The sequence below is a fragment of the Gopherus flavomarginatus genome, chromosome 3 (assembly GCF_025201925.1).
Source record: "Gopherus flavomarginatus isolate rGopFla2 chromosome 3, rGopFla2.mat.asm, whole genome shotgun sequence".
In the NCBI taxonomy this organism is placed as follows: domain Eukaryota; kingdom Metazoa; phylum Chordata; order Testudines; family Testudinidae; genus Gopherus; species Gopherus flavomarginatus.
Window position 1 is genome coordinate 232,319,301 of NC_066619.1, and position 13,777 is coordinate 232,333,077.

Here is a 13,777-nt window from a genome sequence, read left to right on the forward strand (position 1 = left end):
TCTGCTACAGCTGGGAATAGAATTCTGTTTCCCTGACTTTCTGATTGTTTTCATGTCTCTGTTAGTGCAATTAGCTAATGTTTTGACAAACTAGGCTGGTGAGTAGCTTTGTTCCATTGTGTTGTTTTGTTCTGTGTGACATCAGCTCAGATTCTGAGTTTAGTTATGTTTTTGTCAGTGAACTAGGATGGAAGCGCTTCACAGCTGAATACATTAAGCAGTGGTTCTCCACCTGTGGCCCAGTCAGCACACAGCTGCAGCCTGTGTGACATCCTCAGGGCCATACAGGTAGTATTGGATGGGGCCCACAATGGTAAATAGATTAAGAACCACTGAATTACAGTCTGATCTTTGGTGATGGCAGTCTGACCAGTTAGGTAGTTGATAGTAAAGAGTAGCTGCACTGATAATTATTTAGTGGTTTCTGTAGTTCAGGAGAAGAAGGACCTTTTGATTTCTTTCATGTATGTAACATACCATAGTCATTACTGTTTGGTACTTGGCACTTAAATAGCACTTTTCATGAACAGAGAGTTAAGCATTTTATAGTGACAGGTAATTACCATGGGTGTGCAAGAAAACCACCTTATGCTATAATGGTGTCATCTTTTAGGAATTCCACTCTCTGTTTTGCAGATTAATCCTTATTGTATCCTGAAACTTAAACAAATCAAACATTAATTAATGATTGATGTTTTCCATGGTATGTGAAATATAACATGTAATATATTTAAAATTAATGTACCAGTAAGCTATATATCTAATACTAGAAGGATCCTTTTTACAAAATAAATACATGGTGAGATTTCTGAAAGGAAAAACTTTAAATTGGATAAAAACAACAAGGAGTCCGGTAGCACCATAAAGACTAACAAATAAATCTGTTAGTCTTTAAGGTGCACCAGACTCCTTGTTGTTTTTGCGGATACAGACTAGCACGGCTGCCCCCTGATCAGGGCTGGCTCCAAGCACCAGCATCCCAAGCAGGTGCTTGGGGCCGCAGTCTGCAAGGGGCGGATATCAGTGTGTTTTTTCCCCCAAGCAGCACACCGAATTGCTGCGGCGGACGACGGGGACAGTCTGTGCACCTTTAGGGCAGCTCGCACGTTTCCGCTGCGGCGGCAATTTGACGGCAGCCTCTATGTTCAGTTGTCCACGGCGGCACAGCTTCTGTCTTCTGGCTGAAGACAGAAGCTGCCGTCGAATTGCCACCGCCGCAGCAGAAACGCGTGAGCCACCCTAACGGCATACGGACTGCCCCCGCCTTCCACGGTGGCAATTCGGCGCACTCCTTGGAGTGGCAAAAACAGTAGAGCCGGCCCTGCCCCTGATATATAAATTGATGGGTCTCAACACAGGCTAAATCATGTGTTCTAACTACTCTGATAGAATTCCTTTAAGGTTTATCAGGGTTCCTTGCTGATAAGTGTCTTGGCATCAAAAGGATCAGACTTTTAGAATGCTGTGTGCACAGTTTATGTCCAAAAGCATATGCCATTTTTGTGTTTAATTTACATGCATGACTGATGGACTCTAGGAATGCAGCTGCAGGAAATGTGCACTCAAATGACCAGTCAGGCATTTCAGTACTTGTGCAATCATGGTAATAGCATGTGCAGATTAAGTGTATGTACCATCTGAGGTTCTACAGCTTTGTTCTCCTCCTGACATAATATCAAGTTATTCTGTTCTTAGAATTATACTTTTTTCAGTGTTTCATGTTAATTATGGAATAATTTTCATCCAGTCTACTAGGATACATTCTGATGTCTGTATCTTGCAGTTTACATTTTGCATATTGCAGTCATTGTTTGTTGTCGACATTTGTCTTTGGGATTTTAATTCTCTTTCTAGGTGTGAAGCTGGAACCATAATTATAAGGCAAGGTCATATTCCGAGTGAATGTTACTTAATACTATCTGGAAAGCTAAAAGTCCTATGGGGTGATTCAAATTTCAAAGCCCAAACTTTCACCTCTGAAATATTATGTGAAGCTGAAGAAGGAGACTTCATAGGGGTAAATATTTTCATTTCAAATTTTAATATTATTTGAATGAAACTATGCTTTAAAAATGTTTAAAGGGGATGTTTCCAAAGACACAAAAGGAAAGTCAGTGGAACCTGGATACCTAATTACCTTAGTCTTTTTTGTTAAATTTTTAATAACATTTACAAAATTAAAAATAATGTGGTAAAAATTTCTCCTAAGGTGAATGTCAGACAAAGTGTATATCATGGGTATTTTTAGCTTTTGTTAAATCGTATTAGAATATTGAATAACTTATGACTTACCATACCCCTTGTGGAGAACACCTAGGGTGACCAGATATCCCGATTTTATAGGGACAGTCCCAATTTTTGGGTCTCTTTTGTATATAGGCTCCTATTACCCCCCACCCCCATCCCGATTTTTGACATTTGCTGTCTGGTCACCCTAAGAACACCCTGCAGCAACATGCCCTCTCTGTAGAAGTGCTCCATGAATCCTGTGATCTGTGCAGGAAAAAGGGGCAAGTTGGAGCAGATGTGGGGCATGGACGAAGAGGTGGGGAGAAGAGAGAACTTGGCTCCATGTTTTATTATCTTTCTGTGTGACCCCACACCACAGTACATTCCATTGATCCAGGCTTTCGTGTTTCGTTTGTTTGTGGGGCGGGGAGGAGCGGAGGGAAGGGAGACAGGCTGTCACCGGAGACCGGAAACAGCATGTAGGAATGTTTGGAAGAAATCTTATATAAATTACCTTCCTTCTCTTTAGCCTCTACCTTCAGTAAGGGACAATCAGGTCCTTAGACATTTGTTAATAAAAATGAATTTGATGGGCCCAATAGATTGTCTAGTAACAACGCAACATGCTGCTTTGAGAGAATTCTTGTCTCATACTTCCAACCTAACAGGATAAAAGGGAAATGAACACGTATGATTAAATCTATTTTCATTTTAAAGGAGTTTGTTCCTCATATGATAAAAATGATGGTAACTCTCTTTAGCTTTGCACCCTAAAAACATTAGGCTGGATTTTGCCCCAAAGTACAAGTATGCATCTTCCACAGAAGGCAGCATTTGACCTTTTGAAATTAGTTGCCCATTTAGAAAGCCCTCTGATTTCTTTACCTGCAATAATTTTAGTTTCCCAAAATTTAATTTAGAATTTCCAAGCTTTTTAAAATGTGTCCTTGAGCAGAGTGCATTCGATATTAATTGCAAGAGGCAGATAGAATAAAGCAATATATTATAGTCAATGGAAGTAGATGGAACTCAGTTCCTTGTAGGACTGCATGCTTACCCAATGTACTATATTAATTTATCTTTATACCTTTAATGAAAAGTTGTACAATCCTTGATGCAATCTTAAGTGTTTTATTATAAAAGTAAACTACAGCTGAAAGAAGAATTATGCTTCTTGTTTTTGTAGGAAATCTGTCTTCTAACTAATACAAACCGATCTGCTTCCATCATATGTAAATCCGATGTGGAACTTCTAGTGATAAACAAAGAGGTACTTGAAAAAAAAATGAATGACAAAAGAAGTGGTTTCTTAAATTGAATATATTCTCTCCTAAGATACTTTTAGTATATTTCACATCTTTGAAGACAAAAATGTGCATTTAAAAATTAATCTCTGAACAATTAATGTTCTGATATTTAATTTCATTAGTAAATTGCTGTGTAAATTCTTAACAAGGACCGAACTCTGTATAATCAACAGTATTAGGGTAGTTTAAAATGATTCCATTAAATGTTAAAAATAATGCAGATACAGCGTTCCAGTAGCCAAAGTATTGTGATAAAGAAAAAAGGCACCTGAAGTAAGCTGCTACAAAGTATTATTTTTTAGGAAATATATAGTGTGCCTCTTTATAGTGGTTTCTTTATATTTCCAGTTAGAACCCCTCTGAGAGTCATATCTAACAATATCATGCAGTGGTGCATCAACTGCTAATGTTACAGCAGAAAAGCCATCTGATCACATTTGTATTGGCAGCTGTATCACAATTTGGCATATAAGCCTCTAGGGCTGAAGCTGACATTTTTCAATGTTTTTAGGAGATGAATTATAAATGAAAAATAATTTTTATTGCTGGTTCTGGGTCTCTTTTTATTTTAAAAATATTTACAAGGTAAATCTCGTGAGGCAGTAAGTCTTAATTCACCAGGTGATCGCCGATTGCTAGAAGTCTCTTTAAGTGGCTTTCTAAAGCTGTTTAGGCCATGAATTCCTGATGTAATGATGACAATAGTCTATCTATCTTGATGTGCCAGGTTGTGGAGTTTATTGCTTAGTCCCTCTCTAGGGAACTTTGAGTAACAGTCTTGATTTGTCTCTGGTGAGGGTGGGGGAGTAGGGGAACTCATTGGCTGTTCTGGAACATTATAGATTATCTGTAGGAAGCTTGTGGCATTAGACTCTAGGCCAAAAGTGCTTTTAGGTGTTGGTGTGGTTACCAGGATGGCCTGGAAAAAGAGCAAAGAGAAAAGAAAGACTGTAATGTGGTGTTTTACTGTTAGGGAAGCAAATAATGGTTCTGAATATGTGTAAAAAGGTTAGATTTTTTTTCCCCAGACATCTTTGTCAATACTCATTATATAAAAAGTCAATACTTGTTATTTTCCAAGATAAATCAGGCTGATATTCTCCTTCTCCTAATAATAATAGAGCTATGCAAGTGTGATGCATTTCAATTAGAAAATGTTAGAGGAAATATCCTGAACGTTTTAGCACTCAGAGATCTTGGTTTAATGTGATCACTTTTATTTTTTTTAAAAACTCACAACAGAAGCCCTAGGAATCTGATTACTGGCAACAATTGTGAAAATAGTTAGTATAATAAAATAGTAATGCTATACTGCAAAAATACACCATAAATAAAGTCATGCCCTGGGTGTGGTTTTTGGCTTTTAAATATTCTATTCATTGTATTATTTATAAAATAGAAAAGGAAAGAGAGAGCTCTATTAATCCAATGACCTTTTTTTCCAAAGAATGATAACTGAGTGTTAATGGAGACATGTAAACAGCAGGTGCTGTTATGTATATGTAGTGCCTGAAACAGTGTTATTGCATGATCATCAGTGAAGATTTTCAATGCGTTTTAGCAGGAATTTACAGACACAATGATTTAGTTTCCTATATGAGAAGAAAAAATGTTTATATTTTTGCATCTGGAAGGCTTCCTCCTTTCCCCAGTGTTAAGTTTTATACCATTTGTTTATACAACAGTATTTCTTTTGCTAGCACATTTCATTGTATTCATGAATTGAATTAGCAATTTATCAACTGCTGTTGTTTCGGTTCACTTAGGGCTGGTCTATACTACGAGGTTAGATCAAATTTAGCCATGTTAGGTCGATTTTATAAGCAATGCAGCTGCACAACTAACCCATTCCGTTGACCTAAAGGGCTCTTAAAATTACCTGCTTACTCCTCCCTGACGAGGGAAGTAGTGCTAAAATCGACCTTTTTGGGTCTAATTTGGAGTAGTGCAGATGCAGCATTGTACAATTTGACAGTATTTACCTCCGGGAGCTATCCCAGGGTGCTCCAATGTGACTACTCTGTACAGCACTTTCATCTCCAATGCACTAGCCAGGTATGCCGGAAAAGCCCTGGGAACTTTTGAATTTCATTTCCTGTTTGGTCAGCGTGGCGAGCTCAGCAGAACAGGTGACCATGCAGTTCCAGAATCACAAACGAGCTCCAGCAGGAAGCGATCGGGAGAGACTGGATCTGATTGCTGTATGGGGAGAAGAATCTGTACAGGCAGAACTCTGATCCAGCAGGAGAAATTCTAATATACGTGCCAAAACCGCACAGGGCATGATGAAGAGAAGCTACACCAGGGACACACAGCAGTGCTGCGTGAAAGTTAAGGAACTCGGGCAAGCCTACTACAAGACATAGGAGGCAAACAGTCACTCCAGATCAGAGCCCCATGCATGCGGCTTCTATGATCAGCTACATGACATTTTAGCGGGGGACCCTACCACTATCCCATCACTGTCCTTGGACATCTACAAGGAGTGAGTCTCTCACGCAACATGGAGGAGGATTTTGTGGATGAGGAAGAGGAGGAGAATGGGCAGCAGGCAAGTGGAGAATCTGTTCTCCCCGGCAGCCAGGACCTTTTCATCACCCTGGAGTCAATAGCCTCCCAAGGCGGGTTCCTGGACCCTGAAGGTGGAGAAGACACCTCTGGTGAGTGCACATTTGTAACTACACTACAGGGGTTAAAAACAATTATGTTTAATGTTTGATTTGCTCTGAAGAATTGGAATGCATTCATGGCAGAACAGCTACTGGAAAAATCTGTTAACATGTTTGGGAATGGAGCGGGAATCCTCCAGGGACATCTCCATGAAGCTCTCCTGGAGGTACTCTAAAAGGCTTTTCAGAAGGTTTCTGGGGAGGGCTGCCTTATTTCATCCTCCACAGTAGGACACTTTACCATGCCAAGCTAGTAGCAAGTACTCTGGAATCATTGCAGCACAAAGCATAGTAGCGAATGGTCCTAGGTTTTGGTTGCGTTCATGCAACATTTGATCTTTATCTTTCTCTGTCAGCCTCAGGAGAGTAATGTCATTCATGGTCACCCAGTTGAAATAGGGGAATTTTTGTAAGCAAACTGTAAAAGGACCCTGTTCGTGCTGGGCTGTTTGCGCTTGGCTAAAAGGGATCATCCTGGAGAATAGCCACGCGGTGGGGGAGGGGTGTGCTGCACATTCACCCCAAAACCAGAGCCCTTCATTTTAAATGGCAAACCCAACCAGGATTGCTTTCTATGGGAAAGGAGGGCGCTTCAGTTTGAAACCATTCCCACATGTTATAAAGGTGGAAGAAGCCAACCCCGCGTACCCTTTGACTTACCCTGGCTGCCTGGAAACTGAATTCTGTTGCCCAGTTGTGTGTGATATGTCACCATACCGGCAGGCACGCAATATAAAAAGCAAAATGCAACCTTGTCCTAAAGCACATGTGCTGTCTGCTGTGAATTGCTTGATTCACTGTGAAAGAGTCTCCTTTTTGTTCTCAGAAATGTATCTTCTTAAATTTTACTCTCCCTTTTTATCCTCCCTGCAGGTGCAAATGTTTCTATGTTCCTCGTGTCAACTCCATCCCTGAGGTTATCACAGATTAGAAGGCAAAAAAAAAAAAAAACGCACACGATGACAGTTTTCCGAGCTCATGCAGTCCTCCCGCACTGATAGGGCACAGCTGAATGCATGGAGGCATTTGGTGACAGAGGCCAGGAAAGCATTCAGTGAGCATGGTCAGAACACACAGGAGGAGACGCTGAAGCTGATGTGGGAGCAAATGGACATCATCAGGCATCTGGTGGAGCTGTGGGAAAGGCAACTAGAGCACAGACCCCCTCTGCATCCACTGCTCTCCTCACCAAGTTCCATATCCTCCTCACCCAGACGCCCAAGAACCCGTGGAGGAGAGGCTTCAGGCACCCAGCCCCTCAGCTCGAGAGGATGGCTCAAGCAACAGAAGGCTGTAATTCAAAAAGCTCTGATTTGTCATGTGGCTACAATAAGCAAAGTGACCTTGTCCTTCCCTCCTCCCCTACTCCACCCGGGCTACCTTGTCAGTGATCTCTCTTTTTTTTTTTAATAAATAAAGAATGAATGGATTCAAAACAATAGGGGCTTTATTTCCTTTGCCAGCTGTGGTTGACATGGGGAGCAGGATTGGCTTACAGGGAAGTACATTCAAGCTCAGCAGTTTCTCACTGGAGTCTGACAAATCTGACATCAGGAATCATAACATTCAAAAACCAATAGGAGAACACTTCAGCCTCTCTGGTCACTCAGTTACAGACTTAAAGGTGGCAATTTTGCAACAGAAAAGCTTAAAAAACAGACTCCAATAAGAAACTGATGAGCTTGAATTAATATGCAAACTAGATACCATTAATGTGGGTTTGAACTGAAACTGGGAGTGGCTGGGTCATTACACTGAATCTATTTACCCATGTTAAGTATCCTCACACCTTCTTGTCAACTGTCTAAAATGGGCCATCTTGATTATCACTACAAAAGTTTTTTTCTTTTTTTCTCCTGCTGATAATAGCTCATCTTAGTTAATTAGCCTTTTACCGTTGCTATGGCAACTTCCACCTTTTCATGCTCTTTGTATGTTTATATATCTTCTTACTATATGCTCCATTCTATGCATCTGATGAAGTGAGCTGTAGCCCATGAAAGCTTATGCTCAAATAAATTTGTTAGTCTCTAAGCCCTCGTCCAGACTAACCCGCGGCATCGGCGGGTTAAAATCGATTGCTCGGGGATCGATATATCGCGTCTAGTCTGGACGCGGTGTATCGATCCCCGAGCGCGCTTACATCGATTCCGGAACTCCATCAATCCGAACGGAGTTCCGGAATCGACGCGGAGAGCCGCGGACATCGATGCCGCGCCGTCCAGACTGGTGAGTACCTCGATTTTAGAAATTCGACTTCAGCTACGTTATTCCCGTAGCTGAAGTTGCGTATCTAAAATCGATTTTAATACCTAGTCTGGACGTGGCCTAAGGCGCCACAAGTACTCCTGTTCTTTTTGCGGATACAGACTAACACGGCTGCTACTCTGAAACCTGAGAGTAGACAGTTCATTTTCCCACCTCTCTGGATCTCCACCCCCCACTTAAAAATACTTCTGATATAGCCCATTCCTCCCACCTTGGGATTGAAGAAATGTGTGTGCTGCATACATCAGCTGGGATGATGATCATTTCCCCCAAACCACTGAGCTCTTTTTCAAGCTACTCTGCAATTCCTCACCATGGAGACATAGTTTTAAAGTTACAAGAGGAATTCATACACCATTTTTTTGAAATTGAAACACACGAACTGATGTTTTCATTTGTACCAGCCCCACAAGAGAGACTGTTTCAGAATTTATAGAGGCTACAATGTGATCACTGAAAATGTGGTAATATGATGACATAGTAAACTTTATTAAAGAGCCTAATTTAACAAAAGATGAGAGTGCTTTGGACTAAAGTCAGAGTGGAATAGCCTGGGTACAGCATGTTTTTTTTTGCCTGGGATTTTATAATAATGTGTTTATCATTTTTGCACTATGCCTAATATTTCTATAAATTCATGTCAGTCAACAATAGTTCAGCCATTTAAAAAGAATGTTTCACCCTCTCTTCTTCACCTTATGTGAAGTCATTTATGCATATTTTGACTTTGCAGGTTCGCTTCAAAACAGAGTGCCTGTCAGTCACATACAGAAATATAGAGCTGCCCGTCTACCTTTTTATGTATTATTGATATATTTGACTCAGCAGTGCCTCTGGTTCTCTGCTTTATATTGCAAGAGGTTGAAGATTAAACTCCATAAGAATCCATCTACCTAGGGGAATTGAATAATGGAGTAAAGAAACAAAAAGATACTTTGAAAGCCTTATCAGCTCTTGGGACTTAGAGAGACAAAGTGAGGGAGGCTCTTCTTAAATGCTTTCATTTTATCACCTCTGGAACTGCAAATAAACAGTAGAATGGAAAAAAAACATGGACAGAGTTCTCTAGTACTTTAGAAATGGTGATCATGCAGTCACAGCAGGCCTTCTTGTATACATCTAAAAACAATTGCATTGACGCTGGACTTTCCCACTCCAAATAGTTCCACCAGAGTGTGGTGGTCAGTGCTGTGGGCCAACCTCCAGACTGCTATGAATTCTTTTGTCAATATGGATCATATGGCACTAACTCCATGTGGAGAAGTTAAAGTATGTCTGATCATCCAAAGATTTCTCAGCCAGTAACTCAGGGCTTGTCTACATCAGAAAGTTGCAGCGCTGGTGAGGGAGTTACAGCGCTGCAACTTAGGAGGTGTACACATCTGCAGGGCACCACTAGCGCTGCAACTCCCTGTTTGCAGCGCTGGCCGTACTCCCGTTTTGTCTCGGGTGTAGAGGATCCAGCGCTGGTGATCCAGCGCTGGTAATCAAATATAGACACTTACCAGCGCTTTTCTTGACCTCCGTGGAATAAGCAGGTATCCCAGCATACCTGAGGAAGCCTCTGGTAATCAAGCTGGTCTCCTTCCCCGTCTTGCTCTCGCGTTCCCCGAACCCCGAGCAAGCAGGTCTCCTTCCCTGAGGTTTGCTGGGTGGTTCCGGGAACGCGAGAGCAAACCGGGAAAGGAGACCAGCTTCGCCGCGGTTTGCTCTCGCGTTCCCCGAACCCCGAGCAAGCAGGCTCCTTCCCTGAGGTTTGCTGGGTGGTTCCGGGAACGAGAGAGCAAACCAGGAAAGGAGACCAGCTTCGCCGCGGTTTGCTCTCGCGTTTCCCGGAACCACCCTGCAAACCGCAGGGAAGGAGACCTGCTTGTTCGGGGAACGCGAGAGCAAACCGCGGCGAAGCTGGTCTCCTTTCCCGGGTTTGCTCTCGCGTTCCCCGAACCACCCAGCAAACCGCAGGGAAGGAGACCTGCTTGTTCGGGGGTTCGGGGAACGAGAGAGCAAACCGGGAAAGGAGACCAGCTTCGCCGCGGTTTGCTCTTGCGTTCCCCGAACCTCCCTTGAAGCCGCCCAACAGCGCTGCAGTGTGGCCACATCTAACACCACTTGCAGCGCTGGTTGCTGTAAGTGTGGCCACTCTGCAGCGCTGGCCCTATACAGCTGTACTAATACAGCTGTAACAACCAGCGCTGCAAAATTTTAGATGTAGACATGGCCTCAGTCCAGACAGCTATAAATAGTATCCCAACTTTGGTTAGAGCTGGAACTGGCTTCAAGTCTTGCCTCTGCCATTCATTTTGGCAACATAAAGATATGAATGCCTTCTTATATGTAGCCACCCTTTTTTCATATACCACCTCAGATTGATTTGTATACAGTTGTTGCCATTTCAGTTGCCTAGAAGGCAAGTGAAAAATGAAAGCAAGAGGATGCAGCAAACATAGCTGATGTACCATTGGGTTGGAGGAAATGCTATAGGATGCAACACAGTCATGTTTGTTGAAAATGGGTCAGATGAACATGTCAAAGTATTGTTACATAAATATGTAGTGGGTGGGTATTTTTTCTTGTTTTGTCTTGTTTTAGGTTTAATGTAGTGTGGGGTAGAGAATATGTCTGTAATTTGACTGTGCAATATATGTGGTTTCTACTACTACTACTAATATATTGTAGATATATTACAGTTAAAGGTCCTGAAGCCACCTCCTCCCCCCCCCACCATTGAAACAGATGGGAGTCTTTTCCCCATAACTTTCATGGAAGTAGGATCTGTCCCAAAGCGTGTATGAAAAATAGCTCCACTGTAGTTAAATACATGTACTACAGACCTAGATAATTTATCAGACAATTCTGTTACTTAAATGATAGCAGAATCATAGAACTATTTATGTCAATATTACGTATTTTGTCCTGGATACTATGCAGTTTAGGTACCACTGCGTGGAACAGTGGCTAGAGCACTGGACTGGGACTCTCAAGGGTTGGGTTTTATTCCCAGGTCTGACACTCATCTGCTATGTGACCATAGCAGTCAGTTCACCTCTGCATCACTCAGTTTCCCCATCTGTAAAATACGGATAATCATACTGATATCCTTTGTAAAGTGCTTTGAGATCTAATTATGCAAAGCGCTTTATAAAGAGTTAGGGTATCATTATTTGCATCTTTAGGTATCTATATACGTTTGAAAATCTGGCCTCAAGTGCCTAAGTGGGAAATGAAAGTGGAACTTACACTTCTTAATTATGCAGGAGCCTTTGAAAATATTACCCTTAATTTATAGTGCAGTTGAATCTTGTTCGTGTGTGAAAGAGGTATTTTACATTGTATAGTGTACTTGAACTTTGCTCAGATTCCATGACTAGAAATAAATTCACAGGATTTCACCCTGTATCTTAGATGTAATTCCTGGGTAGCTAATGTATGATTTTGTGGTATTTACATTTATCAAAACTGTCATTTCAGTTTAGTGTCCCAAATGAAACATGAGCCCAGTAACTCTTTAAACAGTCTGAATTTCAATGTTTAAATGGATTTGAAATGAGGCAAAAATGAATTGCATCCCTAATTGAGATAGCCAACAAAGATGCCAATTAGTGCAGTTATAACTTCATGATTGTTGATATCGTCAACTAATAAATGGACTGTGTTCACCAAATCATTTCACATAGGACACCTCTGAAGAGAACTTGTGGGCCTAGCTGACCCTACCCCACTACTGCTTGCAAAAAATGTTCAGGAAGGGGAGCAGAGCTCTGCTACTTGCTTAACAAGGGAAGCCTTGATTCCAGCCAAGAACCTGAGGTATCCCAGAGCCTTGGTTCCAGCCTGAGCCTGAATGTTTAAACTACAATTAAATAGCCCCTTACCCCGAGCCCCAGGAGCCTGAGTCAGCTGACACAGGTTTTTAATTGCAATGTAGACATGTTCTAAGACAGCTTGCTACCTAGATGAGCCATTTGGTGGATGGGACGACTAGGCCCAGGAAGACGGACAAGAAGGGACTAGTTGCATGGAGACAAGCCTAGAGCAGAAGGGCAGGATCCAGCCGACAAATCCTGAGACAAACCTGATTTTTAGTTCACTGTTTTCATTTTTGTTTTGGACTCTAACATCTCGGAAAGGGTAGGACTCCAATGTGACTTAGCCAGAGGACTAAGGCACCATGGCACTGGATCTGCGAGGAGTAACATCTGACTATCGGGAATGTGAAGTTGGGAAATAGTGCTCTGATGGGCCACAAGGGGATGCCACCTATACATCACCCAACAACCATCAGCTGGTAACACGTTTTACTCTCTCTTAATTTGGGCAGTTTTTAAGATGGAGACTTAGTTAAAAGCCTCCGGAACGTATCAATTTTCTAAGCTATCTAGTCTTTTAGAATGATACTTTTAAGTACTAGTTTTCATATTTCTAATATTGTAGTAGAAAAATATATGTTGTTACCTCAGAACTGTATGGAGAGATTGTCAGAGAATAGGTCAGTCTTCTGTAGATTTTATTATGTCATTCTTATTGCTCTTAAAAGTAATAAGATGTATAGAATAATTAGATGGAATTAACAGCAAGTTGTGGCGATACATTCTATAGTGATCTATTAATCAGAGATTTATGGATGTTGGATGTGGATTCTTTAAGATGTTCAGATGCAGCATCATTTAAAGGCACTTAACTAAAAATTGATGGTCACAGATGCCATATAACTAATCAAAAACTATATCACATGGGTTTAAAGTGTAATTCTACTCTGAAGAGAGACTAAAAATGGCATTTGTTGATCTCATGTTTTTATCTCAGTGCTCATATTATTGTAGACCTGATTCTGCAACTCTAACACACTTTGAGTAGTACCTCGCTAGTGATTCTAACGGAATTACTCTTGGAATAAAATACTACTCACAATAAATTAGGATGGCAGAATCTGTTTTAGTTTACAGGTAAAAATATGTGTATTCTAATTGCCAGCTGTACAAACTCACCTGAGAATCTGAACATCAAATTGCATTCTTTCTGGAACATACATCCTTGCCATTAAACCTGCCCCTACTAGGGTGTACTAACTATAATTCAAGTGTAATTGATGATTGCGTCTTATAATAAAGATTCTTCAACTGGAAATACACTACACTACACAGTTAGGTCAACATAAGGCAGCTTATGTTGACCTAACTATGTCAGCGTACACACAACAGACTTGCTCCTGCCGAAGTAAGTGCCCTACTACACTGATATCATAACTCACCTCCACGAGAGACGTAGTGCTTATGTCTGTGTTGTTAGAGTAACACAATGTCAATG

At 41.3% G+C, this 13,777-nt stretch overlaps 2 protein-coding genes across 3 annotated transcripts in view; both read left to right on the forward strand.

Moving 5' to 3' along the window:
- LOC127048325 (uncharacterized) overlaps positions 1–13,777 on the forward strand; it is a 172,382-nt gene that overhangs the window by 132,502 nt on the left and 26,103 nt on the right. The window lies entirely within an intron of this gene.
- Positions 1–13,777, forward strand: part of LOC127047392 (uncharacterized) — a 96,132-nt gene that overhangs the window by 15,784 nt on the left and 66,571 nt on the right. Inside the window, exons 5-6 of the mRNA XM_050945507.1 lie at positions 1,855–2,017; positions 3,416–3,499. Of these exons, the coding sequence (XP_050801464.1) occupies positions 1,855–2,017; positions 3,416–3,499 (247 nt within the window). The remainder of the gene's footprint in view (positions 1–1,854; positions 2,018–3,415; positions 3,500–13,777) is intronic.